Source organism: Apiospora marii (assembly GCF_038362585.1).
Source record: "Apiospora marii strain CBS 49790 chromosome Unknown utg000003l_segment0_segment0, whole genome shotgun sequence".
In the NCBI taxonomy this organism is placed as follows: domain Eukaryota; kingdom Fungi; phylum Ascomycota; class Sordariomycetes; order Amphisphaeriales; family Apiosporaceae; genus Apiospora; species Apiospora marii.
In genome coordinates, this window is record NW_027117374.1 from 6,761,779 (window position 1) to 6,788,492 (window position 26,714).

Sequence of the window (26,714 nt, forward strand, 5' to 3'; positions counted from 1 at the left end):
CACCTCTCGGCACATTCGCTACGAATTAATCAATTGCGCAACTGCAACGCCGTAAATCAATGTAAACTAACCGAAATCTAATTCTTCAATGCTTTCTACATTTATTTTACAGGTGCGCGCATTATGACCAGCCTTTCCGCAGTTGCCGCAGCGCCTTTCGCGTGGAAGCCTGTGTCTACCGTGGCAGCTAGAAGCGACCTAGCATGAGCTGAACGGGAGCCGACAGTCGTACGGGTCTTGACAAAGGTCTTTTTCTCCTGCTTGGGCTAGTTCAGTCCTTACGACATACCCAGCGTTCGAGGGTAGCCGAAATGCATCTGGCCGTACTCGTACGCAGTCCCGGAGTAGCACGGTGTCACTGTACGCCGAATCCCCCGTGCTGCTGTTCTGCTTCGTACTTCCCCGTACCACTGGGTAAAGCACACTCGTTTTGCCTCGTTTCCTGATGATGCTACCGAAAGCTACTCCGGTATGCCAGGTCAGAAGTGACCAGCGCAGTACAGTACAGTACCCAAACCTGCCATTTAGGGGTTGCTCATTTTGCGAAGCTACTGAATTCTCGATTAGGAACGGCTTCTTGGCAGACAGTCCAGCCATGTTGCGTCTAATTCCACGCCGGCGTGGTCATGGTCCGGTACATACGTACCACCCAACCTGCCGTATAACCGTATGTACTGAAGAAACGGCTCTCGCAGCGCTTGTACCGCCTACCGACACCCATTGACATGTTGATTGCCAGCGGACGTCTGAAAACGGACCTGGATCCAGTGCTGGCGGCGCTAGAAGGCCGCTTTCACGGTCGTGCCTGGTGGTTCACACTCGTCAAATTCTTTACTTACTACGGCCTCCTCGAGAGTAAGTATCTACGTTGTGGACATGTGAGATGTCCTCGGTGTCCGCTTGCCACGCCATACGGCCCATACGACCCATACGACCCGTAACTCTTGCCGTCTTCTTCGTGGTAGGTTTTGGCTGGCACGGCTGGCAGGAGTCCTGATCCTAGGTCTGGACTTCGCCGACGACTCACATTCCACCGCTCCCAATGCGTATGTAGTCCTTTAGCTAGCAGCTGCCGAGATGCTACTGTAGCTCTTTGCTTTGGGCTAGTTCCGTCCCGTTCACGACAGGCAGCCGAAACGCATCTTGTTGTCCCAGGTATTCAAATAGTAGCATGCGCTCATTGTACCCCAAATCCTCAATGCAGCTCTTCTGGTTCGTACCTACCCGTATCATAAGGCGACAACGCAGTTATCTGCGCCTGTTTCTGACCATGCTACCTGAAGCTACCTCCGGTCCTATTGTCTTCGTACCTCAAGGTACGGTCGTCAAAAGAGACCGGTGCAGTATGGTGCGACTTACTGTGACTTGCACGCAGCTCAACTTGCAAAGTAGGATGTTTCGTAAGTAGGAAGTGCTACTTCGTAGCCGTTCTAGAGTATCTCAGCAAGCTCTGCATTTGGATCATGGGCGTCATGTGTGTACTCTTTCTGATCTGCCTTTCTGACGTGCCTTTCTGACGTACAGAGTCTAGATTGGTTAAGCTGCGGTAGGGCAGATGTAGACCCCAGGATGTAGAGTTGCTGATGGCGCCGCTCCAGATACTGTTGTATTCCATTGTTGGCCGTGGCGCATTTGCTGGGTCACCACAGGAGGCCCTTTCAGGTCTCACCAATTCCCACCGAGTAGTATGCAGAAAAGTGATACTGGGAGGCCAAACTACCATTCTGATCCGCACCACCATAGTCTCCCATTGTACCCTTTTCGAAGTGCGCCGATTCCGAATGGAGCTAGAATCATCTAGTAACATGCAGTACTGTCTTTTTGCTGCGTAAGCTCGAAGAGTCTCACGGGCTGTTTTCGCTCCTGAGTTGTTGGCCCTTACTGTGAAGCAGAATGGGAACTGTTGCGCAAGTGGCATCGAGAGACGGAATGGACGCCGGACGGACAGCTTGTGGTGCAACCCATGTTCTGGTGCGCAGGACAGAGCCTGATGTTCCTACCGCTCCGCTTGTACCGTTCTGGTAGAGGTCGGTCGCCTCGGAGCCTGAATCATCCAGCAGCGTATTCTCCTCTCGCCGCTTCGTTGAGAGCTCGAAGATCTTCGCGCGCTGTTTCCGGTCCTGGCTTCATAGTTGCCTGCAGACCTGTTGGGCTGTTGGAGTGCAGCGTCGGAAGAGTAGCAATGGCGCACTAGCGCACTAGCGTAACCAGCGGGCCAGGTCTAGAACCCACCCACCGTTAGCGTAGAGCTGGTTCGCGACCCCGCGTTATTTTAGGACCAACTGCCCAATCCTCCTGAACTGCGCAAGAACATCTCCTCAAGACACGCCGAGGAGAAGCTAGTCTGAGATTCCTCTCGCCAATATGGGCTCGGAACCGGATCCACAGCCCCCCTGGCGACGCTCGCCCAACTCGAGCTCATCATGCCATCCCATTTGACATCCGCAAGCCAGCACTTGCTACATCTACCGTTCAGCGGGACGCTATTGTAGCTCTATGGACACTCCACGAATATACCCAAGAGGGTCCAGCAAGTGGCCCGAACCGTATTAGTAGCTAGGCCTCCGCCATGGCCCACACCAAGGCGCAGAAAGACAAGGTCCGCAAGAGCGGCTTGTCGCTGCAGAACAAGACAAAAGACCTCGGGCGGTACTGCGATGTCTTCAGCGCGCTTGCGTACTGGAACCCGACACACGAGCGGATGGAGACGGCGATGCACGTCCCACGCGGGCAGCGCGTGCCGGACCTCAACAGGATTGTCCGTCCCCATGTCCCGGTTACCGTTCCGTCGAGTGGACCCAGCTCTGTTACTGACAGCCGCAGTTTCGACGATCAGCCGCGTGCCACGCGAGACCGAGCCATGGGCGAGCGACACGATAGAGCAGCCAAGTCGAAGCCATCAATTTCGAGGCCCAGGCGGACGCCAACGACGACGCGAATGCCGTTGCTGGCATAAACCATCCAGTAACATACAGTGGTACTTTTGCTGCTTAAGCTCGAAGAGTCTCACAGGCTATTTTCGATCCTGAGCTCTATTGGCCCGTGATGCAGAATCGGAACTGCCGCGCAAGTGACACTAGAGGCGGGAATGGACGCCGGACGGACGCAGCCCATACCTGTTGTGGTGCGCAAGCCGGAGCCGGATGTTCCCACCGCTCCACTTGTACCATTCCTGCGTCATATCGGAGTCTGAATCATCCAGCAGCGTATTCTCTTTTCGCTACATCCGTCCAGAGCTCGAAGATCCTCTCGCGCTGTTTCCGGTCGTGGCTTTTATAGTTGCGCGCAGACCTGTTGGCCCTACTGTTGGAGTGCAGAGTCGGAAGTGTAGCAATGGCGCACTAGCGCGACTAGCGGGCCAGGGCGTGGAGCTGGTTTGCAACCCCGCGCCATAGCTCCCCAACCTCGCTGGGCCGCGCAAGGATTTACCCTCATCAAAACATGCCAAAGAGAAGCTGACCCACAACTCTCGCCAAAATGGGCTTCGGAACCAGATCAGCAGCTGCCCTGCGATGTTCGCCCGACTCGAGCTCATCATATCCTCACCATTCCAGCCCGTAAGCTGCCAACTTGCACCAAGAGGCAGAAAGACGAGGTTAGCAAGCGCGGCTTGTCGCTGCAGAACAAAGCACGCGAACTCGGGGGGTACCGCGACGTCTTCAGCGCGCTTGCGTCCTGGAGCCCGACGCACGAGCGGTAGGACACGGCGATGCACATCCCGCGGGCAGCGGGTACCGGACCTCAAGAGGTCCGTCCCTATTCCCCAGCTACTACCCCGTTGAGTATCTCCAACTCTGTTGATAACAGCCACAGTTCGTCAATCAGTCGTCTGCCACACGAGATCGAGCCACGGCCGAGTAACACGATCGAGCGGCCGAGTCGAAGTGATCAATTTTAAGGCCCCCCTGGGTGTCCGTAACGACGCGAATGCCGTTGCCAATATGGATGGCGACGTGGATGCCGAGTACGACACCGACCTCGAGTGCATTGCACCATCCCTCGCATGGTAGACAACGTACCACTATTTGTCCACGACATCATCCCGACGAGGTCGGCCGGCAGCTGCGTGCCGTCGGAGCACGCCTTGGTGAAAAGCTGGTGCAGGATCTTGTGGATGAACGAGAACGCGTCGCCGCAGCGTTTTATCTCCTCCGCGGCCAGCACCAGGTAGAACCGCGCGTACGGGTCGACGTACTCCGACTTGGCCAGTTCCTCCAGAATTGAGCTCGTGAACAGGTGATCGACCCTACCGCCGTCAAGTTAAAGGGTGGTCCGCTGATCGGTACCGCGGCGTATAGATGATGCGGCGCATCTGCGACAGCGAGGCCTGCGTAACGGCCTTGGCCTTGCCCTACCCCGGGAAGTCAAAGTTGGCGAAGGGGCGGAAGAGCTGCACCGTGATGGCGTGGAAGAACCGATTACAAAAGTACGTTCAATTCCCAAGGTAAGTTCACCACTGTTATGAGTGTAAGTCTTGAAAAGAAAAGTATCTGGGCACACTCCCAGTCTCCGTGTCGCGACCAGCACATCCTCTCTTTTCCTATCGTACGATCACGGAGAAGCGTCTTCGGCGGCTCTTTCGATTGACCAGGGAGGCCAAGTTTCTGGCACGCAGCAGTCAAATTGCCTAATCGGCGATCTTCCGGATCTTGCATGATACTGACGACGTTGATTGGGAAGCACGATTGAACATGTTGTACCATAGCAGCGTCTCCTAGCCCTTGGTCGCCTAAATTAACCACGCCACGCAATGCCAGAATGTCCTGCTCATCAAGGATGTTCCGCAACAGGCGGAAGGTGGTGGTGGAAAGATGACACTGCGTTGCTTGATGTCGAAGACCTTGTGCAGCAGTGGCCAAGGTCGAATGAAGGGGGCGGATAATGGCCTGTGGTTCTTTTAGAGACTTCGTGAGTTGATCCAAGACCATAAAAACAATCACACATAGAACTGGAGCATCATTGCGTCGTATAGGTAGTACCCATGTCGGAGGTAGTACACACGGAATACTGTCTCCAGATATACCTTAGCATTAGCAACAATCGTAGCAGAAGTATCGCCGCTGCCTCCAAATGGGTTGGGAGGTGTTTTCAACAGAGGAGTCTCGTTTGTTGTGAACGGCTCTAGTAGCCAATTTACAACATTAAGAAAATGCATGCTATACGACGATAAGTACCCATTCCCTAGAATCAGCAAGTGTCAGTGAGGAGAGACCCACTGGGGTACCAACTGCATAGGTAGGACAGCCTTTCGTGGACTGAGAGAGGGTGGGAGGTTATTGTACCACTCCATGAGTCGGCAATAGAAGCGGTGAGCTTGCTCAAAGGTCAACATGCCACCCTTCGGATAATTGGTGAAAGCCACGAGTAAGATATCGTTCATCAGCGTCCGTAAACTCAGTGGCCACGATGTGTTCGCCCTGATAGATGGGTAACGGAGGCTTGTTGGATACATAACCCAGATCTCAGGGCACCACTCCTTGTTTAGTCGAGTCGATGGCGTGTGTACCACAAGAGGAGGTCTAAAGCAGTGAAAACACAAGGTGCTAAAATGACTGTCGGTCAAGTGCATAGGTTTCCAGGTTGACGAGGCGGTGACTGACGATTGCCAATTAAAGAGGGCCCATCAGGTGATGGAGCGAGACACGCGCATCCGTATGCTTCCTTCAGTTGTGGTGTTGTTGAAGAGCGACATTGTTTCGGCCATGTAAATGTGCATCGCCGAGGGCTCGGGTATGCTGTAGAAGTTGCAGTCCAGGGGTTGGTTCTCTGTCATCTGCGGTGGCCACGGAGGGCACTCTTCGTAGCCCTGGTGTGAGGGTGCGAGGCCTAAGGGAGGTAACAGCGCCATGGGAGGCGATCCTGCTGTCATGGAGTCATGCAATGGGTACCCATGACGGTATATACCAGTTTTACGACGATAGCAGAAGCCTAAATAAACAAATCGAGCGAAAACATCAAGAGGCAGCCAAAGACATCGTTGATACCTGGTAGCGTAGTTCTGCATGGTCGAAGAGACCAGATAAAGACTACTCCGTGCATTCTTGGATACTACCGAGCTACTAGTTTTGAGGAGAGTTACATACAAGCAGTCCATTGTAACTACGGAATCCACCGGTTTTGCTTCATGGCTACTAGTCTCGAAGTTTCCATCTTGTTGCAGGGGCCGCAGAGAACCTGAGTGATCGATGCAAGCCGATACCGGTCCTATGGGGATCTGATTGAACAATGCCGAGCAGGGATAGAATTGTTTATCTATCATTGTTCATTGTTGGTGAGTGATCCTCCTCGACCCCATCATTGTGTACCATCGCTTCAATAATCGCATCATCTTCTTCCATATCGTCAGGTGTCACTAGACAGCGTTAGAAGCCAAATCACATGAGCCAGTATAAGATGGGGTGAGTTACTCTTGAGACCGTAACTGTACTGGAAGTTCTCGCGGGAACCCCACCCGCCCACAACAAGCTGATGCTTTCTTGCGACGTCAGAGGCAGAACTCGCGTTTTTGTGGTTGGAAACCGCTACCGAATTGGATGTTTCTGAAGACATTGTCGGTAAGTGCACTTCATACGATCCGCTACGAGAGATATTGCTTGGTTTGAGGAAGTAGGATGGGACAGGAGGGGACAGAAAACGAGGTGACAGGTGGCTAGTATAAGACACGGTCCCCGACCACGGCCGTGTAAGCTTCTGCAGTGAAGACGCAACGATAGATGCGGTGCGGCGGACAACAGCTGCTGTACTTGCTGTGGAGTAAGACAATGCCACTAATCGCAACCGTTGTAATCAACCCATGCAGAGGAGGAAGACTTGTAAGGATCGCACGGTGGCACAGTGCTCCAACACCATAAAGACAACAGACAACATCGATGCCCACAAGCCCAGTAGGGGTTAGGGGTGTTCAAGCTAATGGCCTACGAAAGTACGGTTTATGAAAGATTGAAAATGAGGCCCTCTAGTAACCTATTAATCTATACACTCGCCACAGAAGGATCGTACCGGCCTCATCATACTGAGCAAAGTCCGTCACCGGTGCTGAAATCTCGATCGCATTCGATACAAGCATGATGCACTGCCTTCGCAGGTTTTTTCAACTCTTAAGTGCTAAATCCGGCTTCCCCGAACAGAAGGTGCATATTTTATGGCGAGAAGCCCCATAAATATGTTGAGGTGTGGTATCATCTGAGTTAAAAACTCGATCTTGTCTAGAGCAGTAGCCATGACTGTTAGACGTCTTTAGATGTTGCTAAAAAGCACGTTCCCTCTATGAAAATCGAACACAATACATAATAATTATATTCCTTTCCAGGCAGACTCGCGCCAAAGAGCGCGACCCGTGGCAATGGTGATCATGCGATGGATCGAGAGGGGTGCGGTGAGTATAATAGGGGCCATGGGAGTCATCAGGTCCCTAGTGGCTATATCCTAAGTTTCCTACTTGCCGATAATCGTCTGAGACTACCACTTCGTGGATACGGCCCTGCAATGTCTTTTACACTTCCCTGCCGCCTTTCTGCAAGCTGTCTGCCAGCGTAGATTTTAAAACAGGTCTTTGCCGTAGCTAGGGAGTGGCCGAACGCTTCTGGGGCTGGTGACGGTTCTGCCGGAGATCTCGCTCCTCTCTTTTCGAAGTTGCCAACCACTGATGGCTGCAGTAGCGCTGCGCGACTCAGGCATTATCCTAGACTCCTGGCCTACTGTCATAGGCTTGTCTCCGGGATCGAGAGAGGGAAAAAGAGGGAGGTTTGCGATATGCAGCGCTGTTAACATCCAGCGTCATTTATCCACGGATTAAGTAGATCATGGGACCAAGTGGTTCGTTCCATTGTTTCGCCTTCGTTGCTTGTTTAAGGCGCCCAATGTTTTTGTCGCGTTCTCCTGGTTCTTTCCACCTCGTGCCCTATATAACTCATTATAATCACTCGAATCAATACCCTATCGCATACCTATCCAGCCGCCTCTCAACTCGATTCCAAGAGGGGCTAGCAAGCTGCCCTACCGTTTTAGGTAGCTAGACTTCGTTACGGCCCACACCAAGAAAAATAAGGTTCGGAAGAGCGGTTTATCGCTGCAGAAGACACGGGATATCGGGATGTGATAGCGGGCCTCCCGCATGTTTAATACCATGCCGTGCACTGCACGGCGTGCAGTGGCCCCTTCGAAAACTGAGAGATCGGCCAATCAGAAGGCTCGACTTGGGGTCATAGATGCGACCATGAAAATGCTAGCAGAGAAGACCAACAGAAATGAACCTCCAAAGAGGGGTAAGTGAGAACAGCGGCTAGGATAGATATATTCCTCATTAATGCGGCCTTCTTCTAATTATAACGAGACACCCATGCCCGTCCCTTTGCACTTCTGCCACTTAAGACCTTATCCTCTCGTTCAGTCACCATCCCCATCGCATCTCATCTCATACGACAGCGGCCAACCCCCACCAGCTGCCAATAACGGCCAGATAGGCGACAGAACCTTCCACGATGGCCCTCTCCAAGCAACAATACGAGCCCTCAAAGTGGTCAATTACAACAGACGACCCCATCCTCACCCCTGAGCCGTCCGAGGTTGGCGGCTCTTGTCATGAGACTGACTGGCGCGTAAGTTACATCCTTTACATTTTAATGGTCGGCGTGGCTGTTGAGCACAAACTTTCGAACGCGTTGTCGGGTGTTTGTTTTCTAGGGGTTTTATTTCCACTTGCCATTTTTGTGTGGCTTCTCCGTGATTTCTTCATCCTGTGTGTTCTTATCGTTTTAACTTTGGTGAGCCATTCATAGACGCAAGTGCTTCTTCACACGAGAAGGTATGAGATAGTATTAGCTAACTATCTGTGGTTATTAAGAAGACACGTATACACCCTTCTTTTACCTCTGCACCTTCCCTGAGTAACATAGCCATAACAAAGCCACCGAGTCTTTTTCTGCAGTGGCTCCGCAACCGTAATCTCTTTGCAAGATCATCAAGATGATAATCATATTTCAGATCGCTTCCGTCTTTCGTTTGTTATACTTGGCGGGTTCAACGTCTTGCGAAGCAACTACCTGTGCTCCGGATCTAAATCCTGCAAGTGCTCAGATAACTCAAACGCTATAGAGCCTGATTAGCTAATGACTCGTGGGCGCTGACAAGACTTTGGGGAGCGCCCCGACCCTTGCGTCGTCTGTGACCCACGATATACCAGAGAAACCGTGGGACGAAACAAACCCATGGCCGGGAAACGCATATATGATTATCGAGAAAGCCACTGACCGCGCCCTCACACTCCGGAACGGTGAGCTCCTTCCTCCGGAGCTCGGGAGCGCCTCTCAAAAGGTGGCACAGACGGTGCATAACACTTGGCTATGTTGTGAACAGAATAACTACTGGGGCTTCCAGAACAAGGCAACGGGGCGTTATTTATGCCATGGCGGTGGGAATCCAATGCGCATTGATGCGATCAGAATTCAGGCCTGGGAGATGTTCGTGATCCGTCTTGGAACTGGATATCTGATCAAGGAACAACTCCTCATCAAACAACCTCATGGTGGCATGATCCCATGACAGGTACAATGAAATGAGGTTCTGAACAATAATGTCGTTGCTTGTCACAGTCGTCCAGTCAGCTGCTTTGACATGGAGTAGCCGATCATGTTCCAATTCGCGCGCGCGATCCAAATGCCTAGACCCGCAAGTCAGTCAACAAAGTCCTAACTATGTCCATCCGGCTAGGACAAGCAGTCCACGAAAAGAGAGTAGAAACCGCGCACTAGAAGGGCAAATCACCTTGCATTCTCAACCTCTTCCTCCGTCACCCAGTCTGCTGTTTTTGGATTCGCCTCGGGGATCATCCTCATCTGAAAGCCGAGCGACGACTTCAGCTCCTCCAGCGGTGGGAGGAAAGGATAGGCGTTCGGATGGTCGATGCCGAGCATGAACTCCTCCCTATTCTTGGGACAAGGTGGAAGGGGGATTTCATCGGCATCAGACCCAGCCATGTGTGTGGCGGTTACCAGATAGCCTTCTTTCATGTACTGCAAAGTCGACTGGACATTGCCGCTGGATCGGAAATGCCGTAGGATAACAAGAGCTTCCTCCTCAGGCCGACTGCGCAGCATCTCGAATAACTCGTGGAAGCTCTGGTGCTGCTCTGCTAAGCAATGATACTGCCGCCTGAGATTGGCAGCCGTGGTCGTATTTGGGTCATCGTTATACGTGCATTCGACATTGCGCGCTCGACACATGCCACATGACGGGCGGTTGCCATCGCATTTCGTCTTGTGTGAGCGGCATCTCGCACAGGCAATTGGAGCCAGCTTGCGCTTCTTGGCGAGCTGAACGGGCTCACTGGGCGCTTTGCCTTCCTCAACTTTGGGCAAAAGTCGGCGGGGTGACTGCGAGGACATGGAAGTCAAGGTGTTGGTGATGGGGTTTGGTTATTGTACGTTAGTGGCGGATAGGAGATCTAGTCACACGGCACTACCGTAACTTCTCAAGAAACTAATGCAGATGAAAGACACTATGGACGGACCGGCTCGTCTTTGGATTCGATGCTAAGGACAAGGCACAAGAAGAGGGAACGTCAAGCAAAGGATTGTCTTAACAATAATCTTTCTTGCGGCAACCGTCTTGGAATTTGAGCCAACAGATACGTTAAACGGGGGCAACGTAACGTGCAATCACGTAGTATGGCGGTCATGGTTCTGTCACCGTTTGGTGGGGGTACTAGTCCATGCACATTGTTCGGGTATGGGCAACTGGGTGCACAGCACTGTCAGAATACATGGAGAAGAGCCTCAAGGATCTGTACAGACAGGGTCTACCGTAGGCGACGCTAAACTTAAGCAAGAAAGGATGCGCCGATGCAGGCACTGAGACAGGATGAGAAAATGCTGATGACAACACCGGAATGGCCTGAATGCGTGCGAGATTGATCCCTAAGCCAAACGGGGCTGCCATAGCTGCGCAATGCTGTCCATACAGAAACAGAGTTGATTCTCAGACTCATTTCTCGTTAGATTGTTCCCCGCCAAGCACAGGTCCGCTCAGAGCCTCACATTCATAATTGGCATGCAAAATAGAGACCGGAAGCACTATTGACTTGATACTAGATATGGTTGTAGTCACATGGCTTGACTTTGCAGTGGGTAGCGTACGAAGAAAGGCAAAAAGCATTCGAGCGAGTTCACAACGATTAGGGTCCGGGCTTCCCTCTTCACCAATAGCTCTAGGAGAAATGGGAATGCGGCACCTCGAGCATAGCTGGGGGCGCATCGTAACGACAGTTGCGTAATTGAAGACCATGAATGGCCTTGTAGAGAGGATTTTGTAGTTGTTACCGAAAGAAAGCATTTGCTAGCTACGGGCACAGCAGTGTCACTTCATCCCTGCGTTCCCGTGCTTTAACAGTCGCATTTTGGCAGTTGACTTGATTGTACCTTCGCAAGTGTGAGCACATATGTTGAATCACTCTTCCATGTGCACCTTGGACGCGTATGCGGTAGAATTTTCTTTCGCATTGAAACTGCCCCCAAACCTAATTTGAGACTCAGATCAGCTTTGCCGTCACGTTTCTAAAGTGAGCAACTGCAAGCGGGGTTGACTGAAATGAACCACATTCGCCGATCGTTCGGATTATCATCCGAACCACAACAACGCCCGTTCAAGAATTACTTCTTTGCCTTGGTCCTGGTCCGGTATTGACAATTTGCTCCCAGAGTGAAACAGCTAGTTCCAACACACGGAAAGCCAATCATGAAATCCTCGAGTGCTTGCTTGCAGCGATAGAATGGGCGACATTCTAGACAGCATGGGGCAAAGGTACGTTCCGCTTCTGCCCGCCTTGGGAACCCGCGACGAGGGAGAACAATCCTCTGCCTTCGGCGCCCAAGCAGAGGCAAGCAAACGCAAGCGTATCGGCACACAAATAGCTTGCAACTTCTGCCGAATCAAAAAGATCAAGGCTAGTCCCGCGTGGAAATGATGCGCTTCTTTTGGAACTGATGCTGACGCCTGCCCCAGTGTGATGGTCGACGGCCGATTTGTGGCCCTTGCCGAAAACGAGCCGCCGAGTGTGTCTATAGCGCCAGAGAGAGTCTAGGTCAAGAAGCAAGTGAAATATTGGACTTACTCAAGTGGCTACCAGAACAGCGAGCCTTCGATGCATTGAGAGTCCTGCGAGCCAACAAGGGTGATTGCATCGCGGCATTGCCTCTGATCAAAGGCACTCTCGGAGAGCAGCCGATGTTCGGACCTATGCAGCCGAACGAAATACCAGTCCAATCGCCTCTGGATATCCACTTGATGACACGACACCCTATAGCATACCCTATGCTATCGCCGATCGCCACAGAAAACTTGAAGGAGAACAGCCTACTCCGACCAGGAGAATCAGTTCACCCTAGATTGTTCTCTTGCCAACAGTAAGTGCACTACTACTTCCAGCTCCTCGACACACTGTTCATTGGAGAGACTGTCTGAACGATCCTTGCGCTCCAAGCCCACTTGTGCCTCTGGACACGATATTCCTGGAGAGTCGGTTCGGAAATGACGCCTACTCAGCTGTGAACCGTTATCGTGCCTATGGGGCTCAAGAGGATTCTCTGGTAGTATCTCGTAGATACTGCGATGAACGACTTTCCTCTTTGCGTATCTCATCTTGGACTACTGTCCAGATCAATGACGAGCTCGCCGCGCGGATCATATCATTGTACTTGGAGGTGGATCATCCGCTATTAGGAACGTTCGACCCAAACCTGTTCGTGGCAGACTTGATTAGCGTCGAGAGAAGACACTGCTCGTCTCTGCTGGTGAATGCACTATTGTACTGGGGTTGCGTATGTATCCGGGTACCGACCTCGATGGACAGCATTACTGACTACGAAGACAGCAAATGTATAGCGCCATCGACCAAACAGTAACCAAGCTCGCACAGAGTTTCTGTGTTGAGGCAGAGAAGCTGTGGTCAGAGACGAAGCATGCTGATACATGTTTGAACATGGCAGGAGCTCAGCTTCTGAGTCTTGCCTATATGGGCCACGGCAAAGACCATCATTGCTTGGAATACTTAGCAGAAGCCGTGAACATGGGAACGCGGCTGGGGCTTTTTGTTAATCTAAACGATAATGAAAAGAACCGCCAGCATAGGTCGCTGTCCATGCAAGACCTGAGCGCTGCCTCCTTTGCAGCATGGGGGGTGTTCAACTGGAGCATGTAAGTGAGGGCCATTTTCAAGTAGCAAGGTGAATGGCTAACCACGACAAAAGATTGACTGCCACGTTCTATCGACAGCAAGGCCTTGTTTATCCCCAGTTTCCTCCATGGGTACCGATTCCTGGAGACACTGGGAGCGACTGGGCCGAATCCTCGACTGAGAGCTCATCCACTGACGAGACTTCGCTGAAACTGCAAAGTACTTCTTCGTACATGGGAACGACATTCCCCTACCTCTGCCAATTCTGGCAGATCGTCCATGGGTTCGCACTGAGGATCGACGGCAAGAACAGCTCTTCTGAACTTCTCAGCCTTGAATTCGCAGAAATGAAGTTTCGAGAGCTGCTCGCGTGGGTGCAAAACCTGCCTGCAGCGCAGATTCGAAGGGAGGGAAGCCCGCATCATGTGGTAATATTTCAGTATGTCATAGCCCTTCACTATCCATCCGCGAAGAGTTGGTAGGCTGTGAAAGGGAAGCTAATGAATCTAGCATGTGGCTCCATGCTGCGATTCTTGATATGTTCAGGCCCTTCGTTAGCGATCCGACAATGAGGCATGCCAGCTTGAAGACTTTCTCGGCACCACGGAGCTCACCGGACAGAGTGTATCACGCCTCGGTGGAGCAGCTGAAGCACCTCATCATTGGTTATCGAGCCGCCTATGAATCGTCAGCTTGCACGTTTTTGTGGCATACAGCCTTGGCTTACGTTGCCAACGCTGTGCTCGCCTCCAACGATCAAGACTGGAAGATGATTTTCCTCCTGTGCATCTATGGCTATGAAAGCCTGGCTCGTCCCTACCGCGTGTCTGAAGCTATCGGCACCAGTTTGTTGACCATGGCATTGCGTGATCATCGCATTAGTACTGATGAAGCTCGAAACCTCCGCCAACAGTTGAAAAATCGAAAGCCAAAACAGTTGGAAGATGTAGGACCGATCCGAGCCACATTCATGGGAGACCTGCAGCAGGCAATGTCTGATCCCGGGGGTGCCAAAGTGGAAAGCCTAGCGAACAATTTCGAGGATATGGCTCTATTTCGAGAATTTCTCAACGATGAAGAAGCTAATGACATGTCCTAAAAGTTGGGTAGGGCGTAAGGGCTAGGATCAATGGCGATGACGGCTGTTTGCCCGCTGGAGAGGCCGTACAGGCTGAGCTCGATTGTCAGTGAACGAAGGGATGCATAGGACATGGGTTGAGAACCTAAAATCTGCGTGTCAAGGTGATGTCAGTGTTTTTTGTTTGGAACGAAAGCTCCAGATTAGGAGATAAAGCTGCTTTGCCCGGCTACAAGCACAAGAGTGAATCTTTAGCGCAAAGTGCGACTTGTCGAGTCACGGCACCATGTCCATCATGAATGCGTGTCCGACAAGTGCGAGGCTTCAGATTAACTAGGGGGTATAGGTAGATGGCTTTGAAGCCTCAGTGCTATATATGTCTTGGAAATACGTAGCAGCTTCGCATCGCGTTTTACAGTCAGTGGCAGACCGTACTACACAGGCTGTTGATAGGTACCGATGTTCAATGTTTACCTAGTATGCTATTGCGTGCACTCTAACACACACTAGCACTAATCACGCTTCGTTTCTATCTTTTTTGTTTACGCTTAATTAATTCTCTTCTTTTTCTTCTTCTTGTTGGTGTAACGCTTTATGGAAGAGATCAGCTGTCATGGAGCTTTTATCTCTCTGGTTCGGATAAGAGGGTGGTTGAAATCATGGCTACCCTAGCTGTTCATTGGGACATACGCATCGGGGCCGGGGTGGTAAGAGAACAAGTGTCGGCCGTCATGCTTAACGGAGGGTTCTCGAAGTAGGATGAGGTCTATCTGCTCGCATATATATCAATCTTCTCTTTTCGACAGGCTTGGCAGCTATCTTGCGAGCGGCCTTGTAGTCGTATAGAAACGCCACGCTTTCGTCCCCGCCGGGCCGCATTTGGAACCCAGCTCAATCCGGTTGTGTCGAGCGAGGCTTCCTTCTCCGCTCGGATGCTGCTCGTTTGTTCGGCCCGGTCCTCCGCCGCTCTGGCTCTTCGGTATCCAGGTCCTCCTCGTTCGACAGTGGCGTTCCACTGCTTGCGTGCGCGATTTCGCGGTTGTTGCCGCCGAATCGTAGCCGGCTGAACCCGTATTTCGCGCGTATGACTTCCTGGCCACCCAAATGCTGGAGAATAGCAAAGACAGGATCCTCGACTGCTACCCTTTCAAAATGCGTGACCGCGTTCTTGTTGCCCGCCAGCTTGTGGGAAATCGTCCTTCCAATGTCTCAGGTGGTGCTCTCTTGGTAGAAGAGTCGCTTGCCTCCACAGGCGTCCACGAGGACGCCAAACTGTTGTTGGCGGAGTGCGTCGGCAAACCGGGTCTAAGGACGAAGCCATTTCGGGTAGAACTTGCCATCGACTTTTGTGAATCCCGTGGACGAGACAGGCTTGTCGGCAAGCTTGAGGCTTTGGTAGAGGTAAATGTAGCAGTTCCGTAGGCATTCATCCAGCGTAGTCGGTTGACTTTCGTGTCTGAGCTGCTCCTTCTCGCGTCGCTCTTGTTTCTTCTCGCGTCGCTCTTGTTTCTCTCGTGCCTCTGCCGCCTCTCTCGCGCGCGTGAGCTCTTCGATTTCGCGTCGGAGCCATGCAATCTCCGGATCAGACATTGGGAACGTAGTAAAGCTGCGGGGGTTGATCCGCAAATCCTCGCTATCAAGGATGGTCGTTGTGACACAGGTCTGGTTCGAGCTTAGAAACTGCAGAAGAATTGGAGACGAGACCTGGGGGCGCTTGTAGGGTCATGAAAACTCAAATTCATGAGATTGGGGAGCGCGGAAGGAAGGCCTTCTAGTTTCATTAGACGGTCATGGTCAATTTATCAAAATACATCAAGAAAACCCAGGAAGCAACACTTTCTACAGTGTGACATAAATGGCCGGTTGGCGTGTTAAGGTAGGGCAGGTGCGAAAGGAAGAGGTGATGAGGAGAAGGAGAGTGGCGTTTGCCTTTCACCATTACAAACTCCCTGGCCCACTCGGCGTCGGGGCGCAATAGCTGCTCCTCTGGTTCTGTACCCAAAGATCCAAAGGAATTTGTATCCACTTATTTGTCCATGTGCAGCTACGTAATATATTGCTACGAAAGACCTTAAGGCAAGCGGCGCCCTGATGAGGGCTTCCTACGAGAATCGGAAGAATACAGATTCAAAATTCCAACGCTAAGAGAACAAAAGAGGAACCGAGCACATTACACGAACACGTGGGGCTGATATTTGGGGTAACGCATCCGCAGCTCCAGGCGGGCCGGTGGGGGTTTTGCCGCCTATGGCACACTAATATCTTGCCGACCCAGCTTTTTACTCTTCCCCGATCTTGCTTTCCTCCCTAGCCAGACTACAGTTTCCACTTCGTACAACAAACTCCGAGTTTGTCTAGAGATGGTGGCTACCATAGCAGCCTCCAAAATACCATTGACGATATTCTGGTACTTGTCAAAGACTGAAAGCGCTATGACATGGAATCAGAAGTACGTACCAGTGTCTTGACGGATTGGTATCAGGATGTCACGAATTGAACAAAGCTAGATGGGAGAAACTCGCCGCCAAAGGAGGTTTCATAGATCCGAGGCAGCCTGACGCAGTCGAAGATCCCCACGAAGCATTGTTCACGCTTGGAGACTCCAACAATACTACCATACTACACCCAAACCAGTCGATATCGCGGTGGTGGCTTCTCGGAAGAGGACAAAGCCTAATGAACAATGCATGGAATGAATTTATGGGGGTGCGGGGAGGTTAAAAGGGGTCACACCGCTGTGCTGACTCTGGGGTACGGTCACCGCAACCCGGACGGCCAAGAGTGTCCCGTAATATTGAACGCCAGCGCCGCAGGCTTTGTAAGTTGAATAGCTCCCTGTTTCTACGTCAACTGACAGCATAACTAGTGTGCAGCGAATTCATCTCCTCTAGATCCGGGGATCGAAGCTGCAGTGATCAATTTCGTTCGCTTTATTTCATAGACCTGGGTTAAGCAAAACATCCGAGCTATCGTCATCTGCCCAGGGGCGATCCCTGATGGTTTCCTTCCTATGGCCAAGGTTGTTGAGGTAGTGAGCTTATGGAAGACAGCAAATTTGTGCGCCAACTGATGCGCAGCAGCCTCCTCTGCGTTTACTGTAGTTCGAATGTTTTTTCGGTGAAGTAGTCGCCGTTCGCTATTAAAGCATTCTCTCGTTGCCGATCTATGGGAGCTAGGAAAGCGGACTGACATCGCATCTCTCTAAGCAAACAAACCTTCGAAGGGCTAGTTGATCATACATATTTGTCGGATCATGGGTCATAGTTGAGAACAGCGTTACAGGTAAACGAGAGCTCAAGAGGCACCTAATCGTTCAGGGCTCTGCGCAATTTTTCTTTAATGAGGTTCTCGATACTGGCCGCGGCATCCTCGGCCTTGCCATCCCATCCACGTACGCCTCAACCATGGGCACCATAATGTCCTTGGCCAGTACCTCTACCATATCTTCTAAGTTCTCCAGCAGCCCTTTCAAATCCCCACAATCCCGCAACGCTCCATCAACCTGAGCTTCTACAGAGTTGAGAGTATCTTCCATTTCATCTTGACGACGCTGGGTCTCATGGTGACTCTCTTCTGATGTCTCGACAAATCCGCAGCCCAGCTCGAGCGCAAGCGCATGACCCTCTTGAGTCGATACCATTCGCTCCGATCCGACATCGCACTTGTTCCCAATAAGCAGTGTGGGTCCGAGGTGATGTGGATCTAGTGATTCCTTCGTCTGTCGAATATTCGCGTAGAGATCCCGTACGTTCGAGAAAGACGATCTGGAAGTAACGCTATATACCAGAAAGAAGCTTTGGCCGTGTTGTATCCATTGGTCACGCAGTGCGGAATAGTCCTTCTGGCCAGCAGTGTCTAGGACTTGGACTGCGCATGCCCGTCCATCGACAACGACTTGTTTCTGGTATGAATCTTCGATGGTGGGATCATACTGTTGGGCGGTAAAGTATTGATTAGTATGGGATGCAGGTGGGATTCGGAGCCACTTACCGTTGGGACAAAGTGGTGTATGTAGAACTGGACTGCAAGTGCGGTTTTCCCGACACCTTCTTCTCCTAATAACACCGGCCTATGGAGTGGTACTGCGGAAGACATCGCAAAACCGTAGCTTAGCTAACGATGAGAGTCGGCACCGACGAAATTGTTACAAATCACGGTATAGATAGGACACCATACACGCGCATCGGTCCTGACGTGTGTCATTGTTGGTCGTCGTCCACTTGCAGATTGATACTCATCCGTCCGCCGAGTCTAAAACCCCAACCGCTCCCCTTGTACCATTTTCGACGTAGAGGGCCGATTCACACAGTGCCTTAATATCAGTAACCTCGTCCTGCAAGTCGGTACACGAGGGCAGCGTATCTAGACTCACTTGAAGGAGAAGCGCAGCTTCTCCAGTCTCTTCCTGTGCATATCACTGCATGCTTACTAGCAATACTAGCACTTACCATTAGAACTAGATCACCCCACGTGTGTGCCCGTTCTGCGTGCCCAGCCTTGGCTTCCCGACCGCGTGGCACCCTCTGCGCCGACAACTCGCGCGAATGTGTTAGGCTATGGCTATATACTATTACCTAGTATACTCTGCCACTATGTGTTATGCACGCGACGAGTTGCCGCTGTAATAAATTGGCAGCTGACTGAATCAGAGGGTAAAAAAGGGCAGGCTTAGCTACAATGCTTAGGGCCTGTGCAGTCGGTTCCACTAGGCAGATCCAGCCAGACACTAAAGCCATAGGTAACCAATTATTTGCTCCTATCGTGTCGCTGTGTGAATGGATACCATTATACCCCATTGGTAGGGCTGGTAGTGAGTGCACTTCCAGTTGCATCTAGAATACATAACCAATACGGGCAAGCCGATTTCATAGTCTGCATCGGTGAAGCTGGTTCCTTCAATATCAGACATGTCGCCGCTAGCTGCGTCTTGCGTGTGATTGGCCGGGTTTGCCTTATGTCTGGCTGGCATAGTGGCCTCCCAAGCCATGGGGCAGTCGATTCCTTCTGAACGACCATATTCATATTGGCGTCGTGCGTATTCTCGAATTTGGCACCATACCCATCATCGTCGCCCTCATCGCTTGTATTCAAGTAATCATCGCTGATTTCGATGCCAACAAGCCCATTGGGTGGGGAAGCGCATGGGCACTCTGGATCCAATTTGCAAGCTCATCCGCATCCTGCTCATCCTTTCGGAGTTTAGCAACCTGGGCATCTTTTTCAAAGCTCTGCAGAGGTTGGGTTGCGTAACACTCGGGCTCGTTTATTTTGGTGGGCCACGTTGGTAGGTCCTTATACCGCGTTGAGCTGGCGACAGAAGTCGGGGTGCCAGACTCGGCAAGTTCCTGGCAACCCTCCATATGCTCGGGTGGGTTGGGCAACTTGTCGGAGGCGGCCTGCTGAGAACTATGAACTTGTTAGACAAGAAACCTATGAACGGTATTAAAAGGCTCACTTCATATCGTTCAGTGATCTGGGCGCCCAAGGTGCTGCGAGAGTCGTTGGCAACCGATACTTGTGAGCGATTATGGGAAACTTGTTGCCATGTATGGACAGTAGAAAGAAAGGTGAGGAGAATGGGACGAAAGGGGACATTCACTCATCTGCGCAGAGAGCCGTTTTATACCAGATTGAGAAGCAGATTGGCACCAAAATCATGCAAAGGTAACAGACTGTGAGGGCTCAGGGCTCTTTGTTTGGCCATGCAACCCCTTTGTGCCTGGCGAGCTTTTGCAACAGGTACCCAGCGACCGACCGGTTTTGGCGGAGAGCGATCAGAATATGGACGGAAATCCACACGCTCCCAACGACCAACCCCCTTCGCAGCAGCACAGCACGAATACGGAAGTTCAGGAGATACCACCGATCGCCGTTCGACCAGGTAGCAGACCTTTTAAAGGACACGCCTATGGAAGACCTGGAAACCATTGAGCCGTTCGCACTAGCACCGTGGGAGAGCCAAATCAAGACGGTTACAGAGGAGTCGGAAGTGAAATCTAAGGTCGAGCCTATCGACTGGGCAGTACGCATAGCCGTAAGCAACTCTGCGAAACACGGTCTAGTCGAATATGCCGGCGCCGTCGAAGTGAGGGTATCGACGAGAGCGAGCCCCATGCTCGAGGCCCGTGCCGTTACTCTTGGCTTAAGAGAGGAGCAGAACCCGTATACGGAAGAGATGGCTGCTATCGCAGAGATGCTGCACTCGCTGCCGAAGCTTCGCTACCGGCATATCCTGCTACTTACAGGATGATGGTAAAGGCTTTGCTGACGAAGAGAAGGACACGAGAAAATCCGGAGGGAAATAACCGGACACGTAGTTGGACTTTATACCCGTGAGGCCTTACTTGCCAGGATACATGGAAGGGCAACGAAGTCGGAAGAGACGAGCCCCTGCAAATACCACTTCAAGGCCCCTCCAGTCATGTATGAGGGAGGCCGCCGCATGTGATACCTTGCAGGAGGAACAGTTGGCCAAGGATGACAGCCCCCCGATACCTTTTTGTCAAGGGAGGCCTCGAAACGTACTCCTAGCTGTGGTGCTGGGAGACATCATCTAGACACAGCCTCTATAAGCTTCTACAACACTGTTGATCAAGGTGCCCTGCTTTGTAATGAAGAGATTCGTGGCAGCCAACTGTGCTTCTCCAGAACTCGACACTACCTACAACGTGAGTCCCTTCAAGGCCCAGTCTGTCGCTGTGGCAAATAGAGGAAAGCGAATGCGCAGACCAGGAGACAGGTGGATGGCGATTGAGAAGCCTTCGATTATGTGGTCTACACACTCTCCAACATAACTAGTTCAGGTTACTTATGGGCGATGACATACGGTAGGCGTCAAATGGCATGTAGTCTGTGGCCGAGGCGTGTGTATGCCGCGTCGCTATTCCGTGAAGTAGGTGGGTCTATATTACGGTATACAACAAACAGGATGGCTCTGCAACCTGGTAAAACCCCACATGAGGCCAAAGCTGAAAACAGCATCGCCGCCCATACCGTGACATTACTTCATTCCCATTGTTAGACGACTAGGTAGAGTCATCGTGAAAAGGGCAGCCATTGTATTCTCAGCCTCCAAAGCCATCTCAGGCCGTTCTTCTGTATAAGATCAATTGCCTGCGAGACGATCGCATCGGGAGACATCCAGGCCTCTGGATAATAAGAGCTTTTGGGCGAGACGGAGACGAAGAGTCGTTTTGGATTGCTCGAGATTAATTTGCGCGATCAAAACTGCTGCCGCGCAATGGCCGTGGTAGGATTGCGCCTCGTTGCTGTTGGAGGCTGCGTTCCCGAGGTGCGCGAAACGGGCTTCGAGACAAAATGGAGAAATGTCAACAATGAAAGGGAAATGGACGAGGCCCGAAGGCGAGTCCTGAGCTGGCCCGTGCTTCACGGAACATGACCTACCCATCATAGGGACTGGCAAGGAGAAAATGTTGTGACGAAAGGCCGATGCCAGCATTTACACTGCTTCTAATAGTACCTTGCCGCCGTGCCATTACATAACACCCGCGCGACGTTCTGCTGTTCGGATTACGTTGTTGGTGGTGGGTGCGACTTCTCCCTTTGCTAAAGCCTGGCGATACCTTCTACGTCGACTCAATCCCTTGGAATGGCTGAGTGCCTTTGGGACTCGGGTGGGCCGGCGGCGTCTTGATACCAGCCAATGCGATTGTACTCTCCGGGCAGGGTATCTACATTGTTACGGCGGTGCATTTGCTGGACGATCCTTCGTACACCTCCGCAACAGATATCCATCATGTACTGTAACCGCATCTTGCATCGAATGAACACTGGTGCCGTGCTTGGCGCCTCATCCAATTGAGCCTTTACGAGATTGCTCACGGACCGTCCGTTTCCGCCAACCCTGAGCCGTCGTTTTCCCTGGCTACCCAAAGTGGAACATAGGCCAGGAACCGCGATCTGTCAGGCCCAAGCGCCACGAAGAAACATGTCGGTGGTCCCATTGGGATATGCCGTGTTCAATGCAGCCAGGACGTTTGACACGGTTATGGTGTCACCGAGTCGCCGGATCTCCTTCTGCGCCTGCTCGGCGAGGGAAGGCAAGTTGTACATCTGAGCAACGGCATAGGCTTGAGCACAATTTGTAAACTCTGCGATCTGCATTTCGGGTATAGTGGATGGATCCTTGCGGCTTTAGGCATTGGTACACGTCCGTGAAGAGGAAGTGGATGAGGATATGGCCAACGTCAACAGATATGTGCTCCAAACGGCGCTCACTGTCGTAGATCCCCCAAGCACGGGGGAGATTGGAGCATTTCTTCAATAGTACCTCCGGCACCTTGAATGCTTCATGGGTGTTACCGAAGTACACGTCAACATGATGGGTTGCATATGGCCTTCGTTCTCTTTAGTATTATGGGATCGAAATGGATGTCACGGATGGGACTTACGAGAGTGTTGGCCGTGGATCAGCGTCGATTGCTGGAAGAGACTCGGGTGGAGCTATTTTTTTGACGGCTTTTTTGTATCTTCTGGCCATGTTTGTCGATCTGATTCCAGAATTGGTTGAAATGCAAAGAGGAGGTGAAGACTTTTGCAACACAACAGCTTACTTTTGGGGGCCCAAGGTACTTATCCTTACTCTGCTCAACTCTCTGAAGGCTGGCGCACCGGCAGCATGCAACAGCGTACTGTACTAAGCACCAAACAAGGTGCTACCATGGGTTTCTGTAGAGGCACACCGTTTCGACCGGCTATGTCGGTCAATTCCAATGACAATAGCCTTCGTTCTCTCGGCCCCCATGACACAACTATGCCAGGTTTCCGCCATTCACGTTTACAGTCCCTTATCTAAAGTTTCAGCATTAAGATTGCGGGAAGTCGCGATCCACTCGAGCAGGCATGTTTGTACGAGTGCACCATGATATCCCCAACTAAAGTCGCCCAACAGATTGATCGTGTTTTCGCAGAACTCAGTTGGGTTGCAGGGAACTCGATTTCAGCGAGACTGAAAGAGGTATTAAATTGAAAAACCTGTAAGCAGCAACTGGACATTGCATGGGCCTGGACATGTTGTTTGCTGACCGAGAGAACGAAAATCAACATGCTTCGCAATGAATCATAACACTGTAACTGTGTAAGAAAGTCCTATTCCGCATTAGCTTCACAAGTGAAACGGAAGTAGAAATGCATTGGGCATACGGATTCGGCTTTTGGAAAGCCAGGCGCGATGAACCAACCAGGAGCAAGAGACCGTCTTTACGGAATTGGTTGATTGCAATCCGGTGCGGAGGGGAATGGAGAAGCAGATTTCGATGGAGCTCCTCCACGGCCGAGCGCGAGCCAAGCCAAGGCCAAGGGCAGCGAGTGCTACTTGGTCATCGCACGCTCGGCGACGTTCGCGACCATCGCCAGGCTTAGTTCACGGGGGTCCTCGCCACCGACTAGCTGATGGCGCCGGCGGGGATGCCGAGGGCACCACTGGCAAGGCCGGTGGAACCGTGAACGACGCTAAGGTTGAGGTCGATGAGAAGGCTGGTTTACCAACAAGGTAGATATGCGGGCGCTTGGTCTCATCCGCAAGCAGCTGTGGCGTTGCCTTAGGCATTCTGCAAGCCTCATGTAGCCCCCTCGATATCGAGTAGACAGCACCTACTGCGCAACCGCGCTTCGGCCAGAGTCTTCGGGAAGGCCCTCGGTATCGCCAGGCTCCTGGTAATTAGGCCGAGGCTTACCACCGCGTGTGCGCTCGCCAACGATGTTGTCCTCCTTGATGGCGTCCTTATCATCACGCTCTATAAGTACAAGTCAATCTGTATGCATCAAAAATAGAGGGACTGGAGCGGCGATAGAGGGCCGTGATCTGGCGCCACAGGGCTAGGTAGACTTACCTAACTGTGCGTCAGAATCGGCTGTCTTAGCATCAATCGGATCTTCGACATTGGTTTCGTCAGAGATGACACCGACGGTCTCGCCTTTGTGATCGTGGCTGCCAGAGTTGTAGCTAGACTGGCCGCCTTTGGAGGCAATCTCCCGTACTTCCTCCTTAGAGCTACCGGGTATTAGCGTGTATTTGAACACGAGTTCTTGAAAGCAAGTAAAACGTACCGGTTGGCAAAGTTGCCAGGGTTGGTGTTTCCAGTTGAAGTGGGCATTTTGGTGGCCGTGTTATGAAAAGAGAAGACGAACAACAGTCGATAGGTATAGATGTTGAGAGCGGCGGTACGGGCTGGAAATGTTGAGTTAAATCCGATGGAACTCAGGTCTTCATTTTGCTAGTGAATTGCCGGATGCCATCATACTGATATCACACTCCTCAATCTACGAAGTCCTTGTAGCGTTAACGCGCCATACTATGGAACAAAAGGGCCAGGTCGCGCGGCAGGCGACCAAAAACAGAAAGATTTCCAGATCAGGAGTAAAGTGATGCACCTGCCATGGAACAGTGACGTTAGATGAGCCATATTGTGGCTGAACATGGGTGACTGATGGAGGGGGTGAGCCTCCCGTGCATTTCCCGATCCTGCCCACAGCGATATAATCGGTACTGCTTCAAAGATGGCATATTGATGGCTAGTATCAAAGAGGGAAATGAAAAACGGTCGCCAGAGCGGGTAATTTAGAATCTGGGATCGGGTTGCCGCTATTGTATCGAGAGCCGGTGTAGCGGAAAGGGTCGTACATGCTTTATCCGGTAGGAAATGGCGTATAGGTCAGGAGGTTGCTGGCGAGCTTTCAGGAATCCCAATTTGAACGTCTCTCACTGGCGCATTGCCTCGGGCACGGCGGTAAGGTATGGCAGATGCGAAAAGAAGAGGTATGGGGACATCACAAAGCCCGCTCCACTCAGAAGATCTTATCGATATCCCCGTGCAGCCAATAGCAAAGCTGCCCCAGGACGTTACATTCGCTCTTGATAGCTATGAGGGGACAGCGCCGCATTATGGGTTGAAAGCAGCGCTCTGCCTAATCCGCAGTGACCCTTCATAAGCTTCCCAAGTCCACAATTTCCTTCTGGGTGCTTTCAAGCAGTAGTGGTACCCTCCACCCGGCTCAACTTTACTCACCAATATCCTGGTTATCAGTATGATCCACTTGACGGTAATGTGCTGCAGTGTAGAATTCTCATGCCAACATGGGATGGACGCTACGGCCGGACTAAAGCCTTCCTGGCCTGCTAGCCGGAAGGTTACCTCCTGCCGGTTCTTGGCAAGTTATCAGCGGGAACATGCGCAAAGCGTTTCGGCTCGGCTCGTCTTATAAGCATTGCGGGGGATTGGACGTTGGTACAGGGACTAAGACTAAAGAAGCCATCCACTTGCCTAACCGGGCGCTGCCCAGAGTTGGCGATGTTCGCACTACGTATATTCCAGGTCCAGATGCCGCCGGGCCATCATCGCCACTCTCATACGTGCGACGGGCGGGTTTCCAGAACGTACGACCTGATGATGAATGTGTCATCGATTAATAATCCTTGACGGTCTATTGGTTAACCTGAGGCTCATGACGAAACAGTGAATTCTTTGCCCCAATCCAATGGAAAGCTTAGTTTTTGTCATGGCTGTTAGTCGGCATACCAGACCATTGGATTAGACTTGAGGCTTTGATGGTATTAAAGATTGTCTCCTTGTCCTTCATCCGGTGGCCATGAGAGTTCTCCCGTTCAAGATGCGCCTCACTACCCGCCCGCTCGTCCGAGTCTCCCGTTTCCAACCTGTTCTCACACACTCGTACAAGCCGCTGGGCAGGAGGATTGCAGCCATGTTCACCATCGCCGAGACCATCACTAAGGACCACAGAGAGCTGGAGGAATACTACTACAAGGTCGTCAATTGCAATGATGCCGATCAACGCGTCCGTTGGGGCAACCAATTCACTTGGGAGCTGGCGCGCCATTCTGTGGGCGAGGAACTGATTGTCTACCCGGCGATGGAGAAGTACCTCGGCGCGAAAGGCAAGCAGCTCGCAGACAACGACCGGGAACAGCACCACCAGGTAATATTTACATGTACTGTTTCAATGCTTCTTATCGTTAACTTCGTTCCAGGTCAAGGAAATACTCAAGGAGTTTCAAAACCTGAAAGGCGAGGACACGAACTACGTACCCAAACTCAAGGAATTGTGGCAGGTACTGTTGCTGCATATAAAAGAGGAGGAGAGCGAGGACCTACCCGCACTGGAGCAGGCCATTCTGAACAGGAAGGGCGATGGCGAGTCGGAGGCGTTGGCCAAGACGTTCGACCGAACCAAGCACTTTGTGCCGTCGCGCAGTCACCCGAGCGCTGGCGAGAATCCTGCATGTGAGTCTGTTTTGGGCTTGATGAGCGTGCCAATAGATAAGCTGGCCGACTTATTCCGCAAGTTCCCTGACAATAGTTGATTATACTACTTGTTGCACCCGGGAGAGTTGGATTTAGTTAGGAGTAGCCAGGCGATTAGTAAGAATCAACTGTAATCATGTTTCTTGTCCTGAGGCTAGATCATTTGACATAAATTGACGTGAGATGT

General features: G+C 51.7%; 8 protein-coding genes across 8 annotated transcripts; 2 read left to right on the forward strand and 6 right to left on the reverse strand.

The window, feature by feature from the left end:
• Nucleotides 1-5,623: 5,623 nt before the first annotated feature.
• PG985_005625 (uncharacterized protein) lies at nucleotides 5,624-5,848 on the reverse strand (the record flags this gene model as incomplete). The annotated part of the gene is made up of 1 exon (XM_066825394.1): nucleotides 5,624-5,848. The coding sequence occupies one exon, from the start codon at nucleotides 5,846-5,848 to the stop codon at nucleotides 5,624-5,626; it is 225 nt and encodes a 74-aa protein (XP_066688554.1).
• Nucleotides 5,849-6,248: 400 nt separating this feature from the next.
• Nucleotides 6,249-6,549, reverse strand: PG985_005626 (uncharacterized protein; the record flags this gene model as incomplete). The annotated part of the gene is made up of 2 exons (XM_066825395.1): nucleotides 6,249-6,352; nucleotides 6,408-6,549. The coding sequence occupies 2 exons, from the start codon at nucleotides 6,547-6,549 to the stop codon at nucleotides 6,249-6,251; spliced, it is 246 nt and encodes an 81-aa protein (XP_066688555.1).
• A 2,847-nt stretch (nucleotides 6,550-9,396) lies between these two features.
• PG985_005627 (C6 transcription factor) lies at nucleotides 9,397-10,382 on the reverse strand (the record flags this gene model as incomplete). Its single annotated transcript, XM_066825396.1, has 2 exons — nucleotides 9,397-9,658; nucleotides 9,763-10,382. The coding sequence occupies 2 exons, from the start codon at nucleotides 10,380-10,382 to the stop codon at nucleotides 9,397-9,399; spliced, it is 882 nt and encodes a 293-aa protein (XP_066688556.1).
• Nucleotides 10,383-11,764: 1,382 nt separating this feature from the next.
• Nucleotides 11,765-14,267, forward strand: PG985_005628 (uncharacterized protein; the record flags this gene model as incomplete). Its single annotated transcript, XM_066825397.1, has 7 exons — nucleotides 11,765-11,949; nucleotides 11,998-12,047; nucleotides 12,122-12,398; nucleotides 12,476-12,812; nucleotides 12,866-13,188; nucleotides 13,242-13,607; nucleotides 13,715-14,267. 7 exons carry the CDS (start codon nucleotides 11,765-11,767, stop codon nucleotides 14,265-14,267), a joined length of 2,091 nt encoding a protein of 696 aa, XP_066688557.1.
• A 5,066-nt stretch (nucleotides 14,268-19,333) lies between these two features.
• On the reverse strand, nucleotides 19,334-19,706 carry PG985_005629 (uncharacterized protein; the record flags this gene model as incomplete). Its single annotated transcript, XM_066825398.1, has 2 exons — nucleotides 19,334-19,652; nucleotides 19,702-19,706. The coding sequence occupies 2 exons, from the start codon at nucleotides 19,704-19,706 to the stop codon at nucleotides 19,334-19,336; spliced, it is 324 nt and encodes a 107-aa protein (XP_066688558.1).
• Nucleotides 19,707-22,169: 2,463 nt separating this feature from the next.
• On the reverse strand, nucleotides 22,170-22,370 carry PG985_005630 (uncharacterized protein; the record flags this gene model as incomplete). Its single annotated transcript, XM_066825399.1, has 1 exon — nucleotides 22,170-22,370. One exon carries the CDS (start codon nucleotides 22,368-22,370, stop codon nucleotides 22,170-22,172), a length of 201 nt encoding a protein of 66 aa, XP_066688559.1.
• Nucleotides 22,371-23,858: 1,488 nt separating this feature from the next.
• On the reverse strand, nucleotides 23,859-24,361 carry PG985_005631 (uncharacterized protein; the record flags this gene model as incomplete). The annotated part of the gene is made up of 3 exons (XM_066825400.1): nucleotides 23,859-24,001; nucleotides 24,098-24,258; nucleotides 24,315-24,361. The coding sequence occupies 3 exons, from the start codon at nucleotides 24,359-24,361 to the stop codon at nucleotides 23,859-23,861; spliced, it is 351 nt and encodes a 116-aa protein (XP_066688560.1).
• Nucleotides 24,362-25,874: 1,513 nt separating this feature from the next.
• PG985_005632 (uncharacterized protein) lies at nucleotides 25,875-26,586 on the forward strand (the record flags this gene model as incomplete). Its single annotated transcript, XM_066825401.1, has 2 exons — nucleotides 25,875-26,201; nucleotides 26,254-26,586. 2 exons carry the CDS (start codon nucleotides 25,875-25,877, stop codon nucleotides 26,584-26,586), a joined length of 660 nt encoding a protein of 219 aa, XP_066688561.1.
• Between the last annotated feature and the right edge of the window lie 128 nt (nucleotides 26,587-26,714).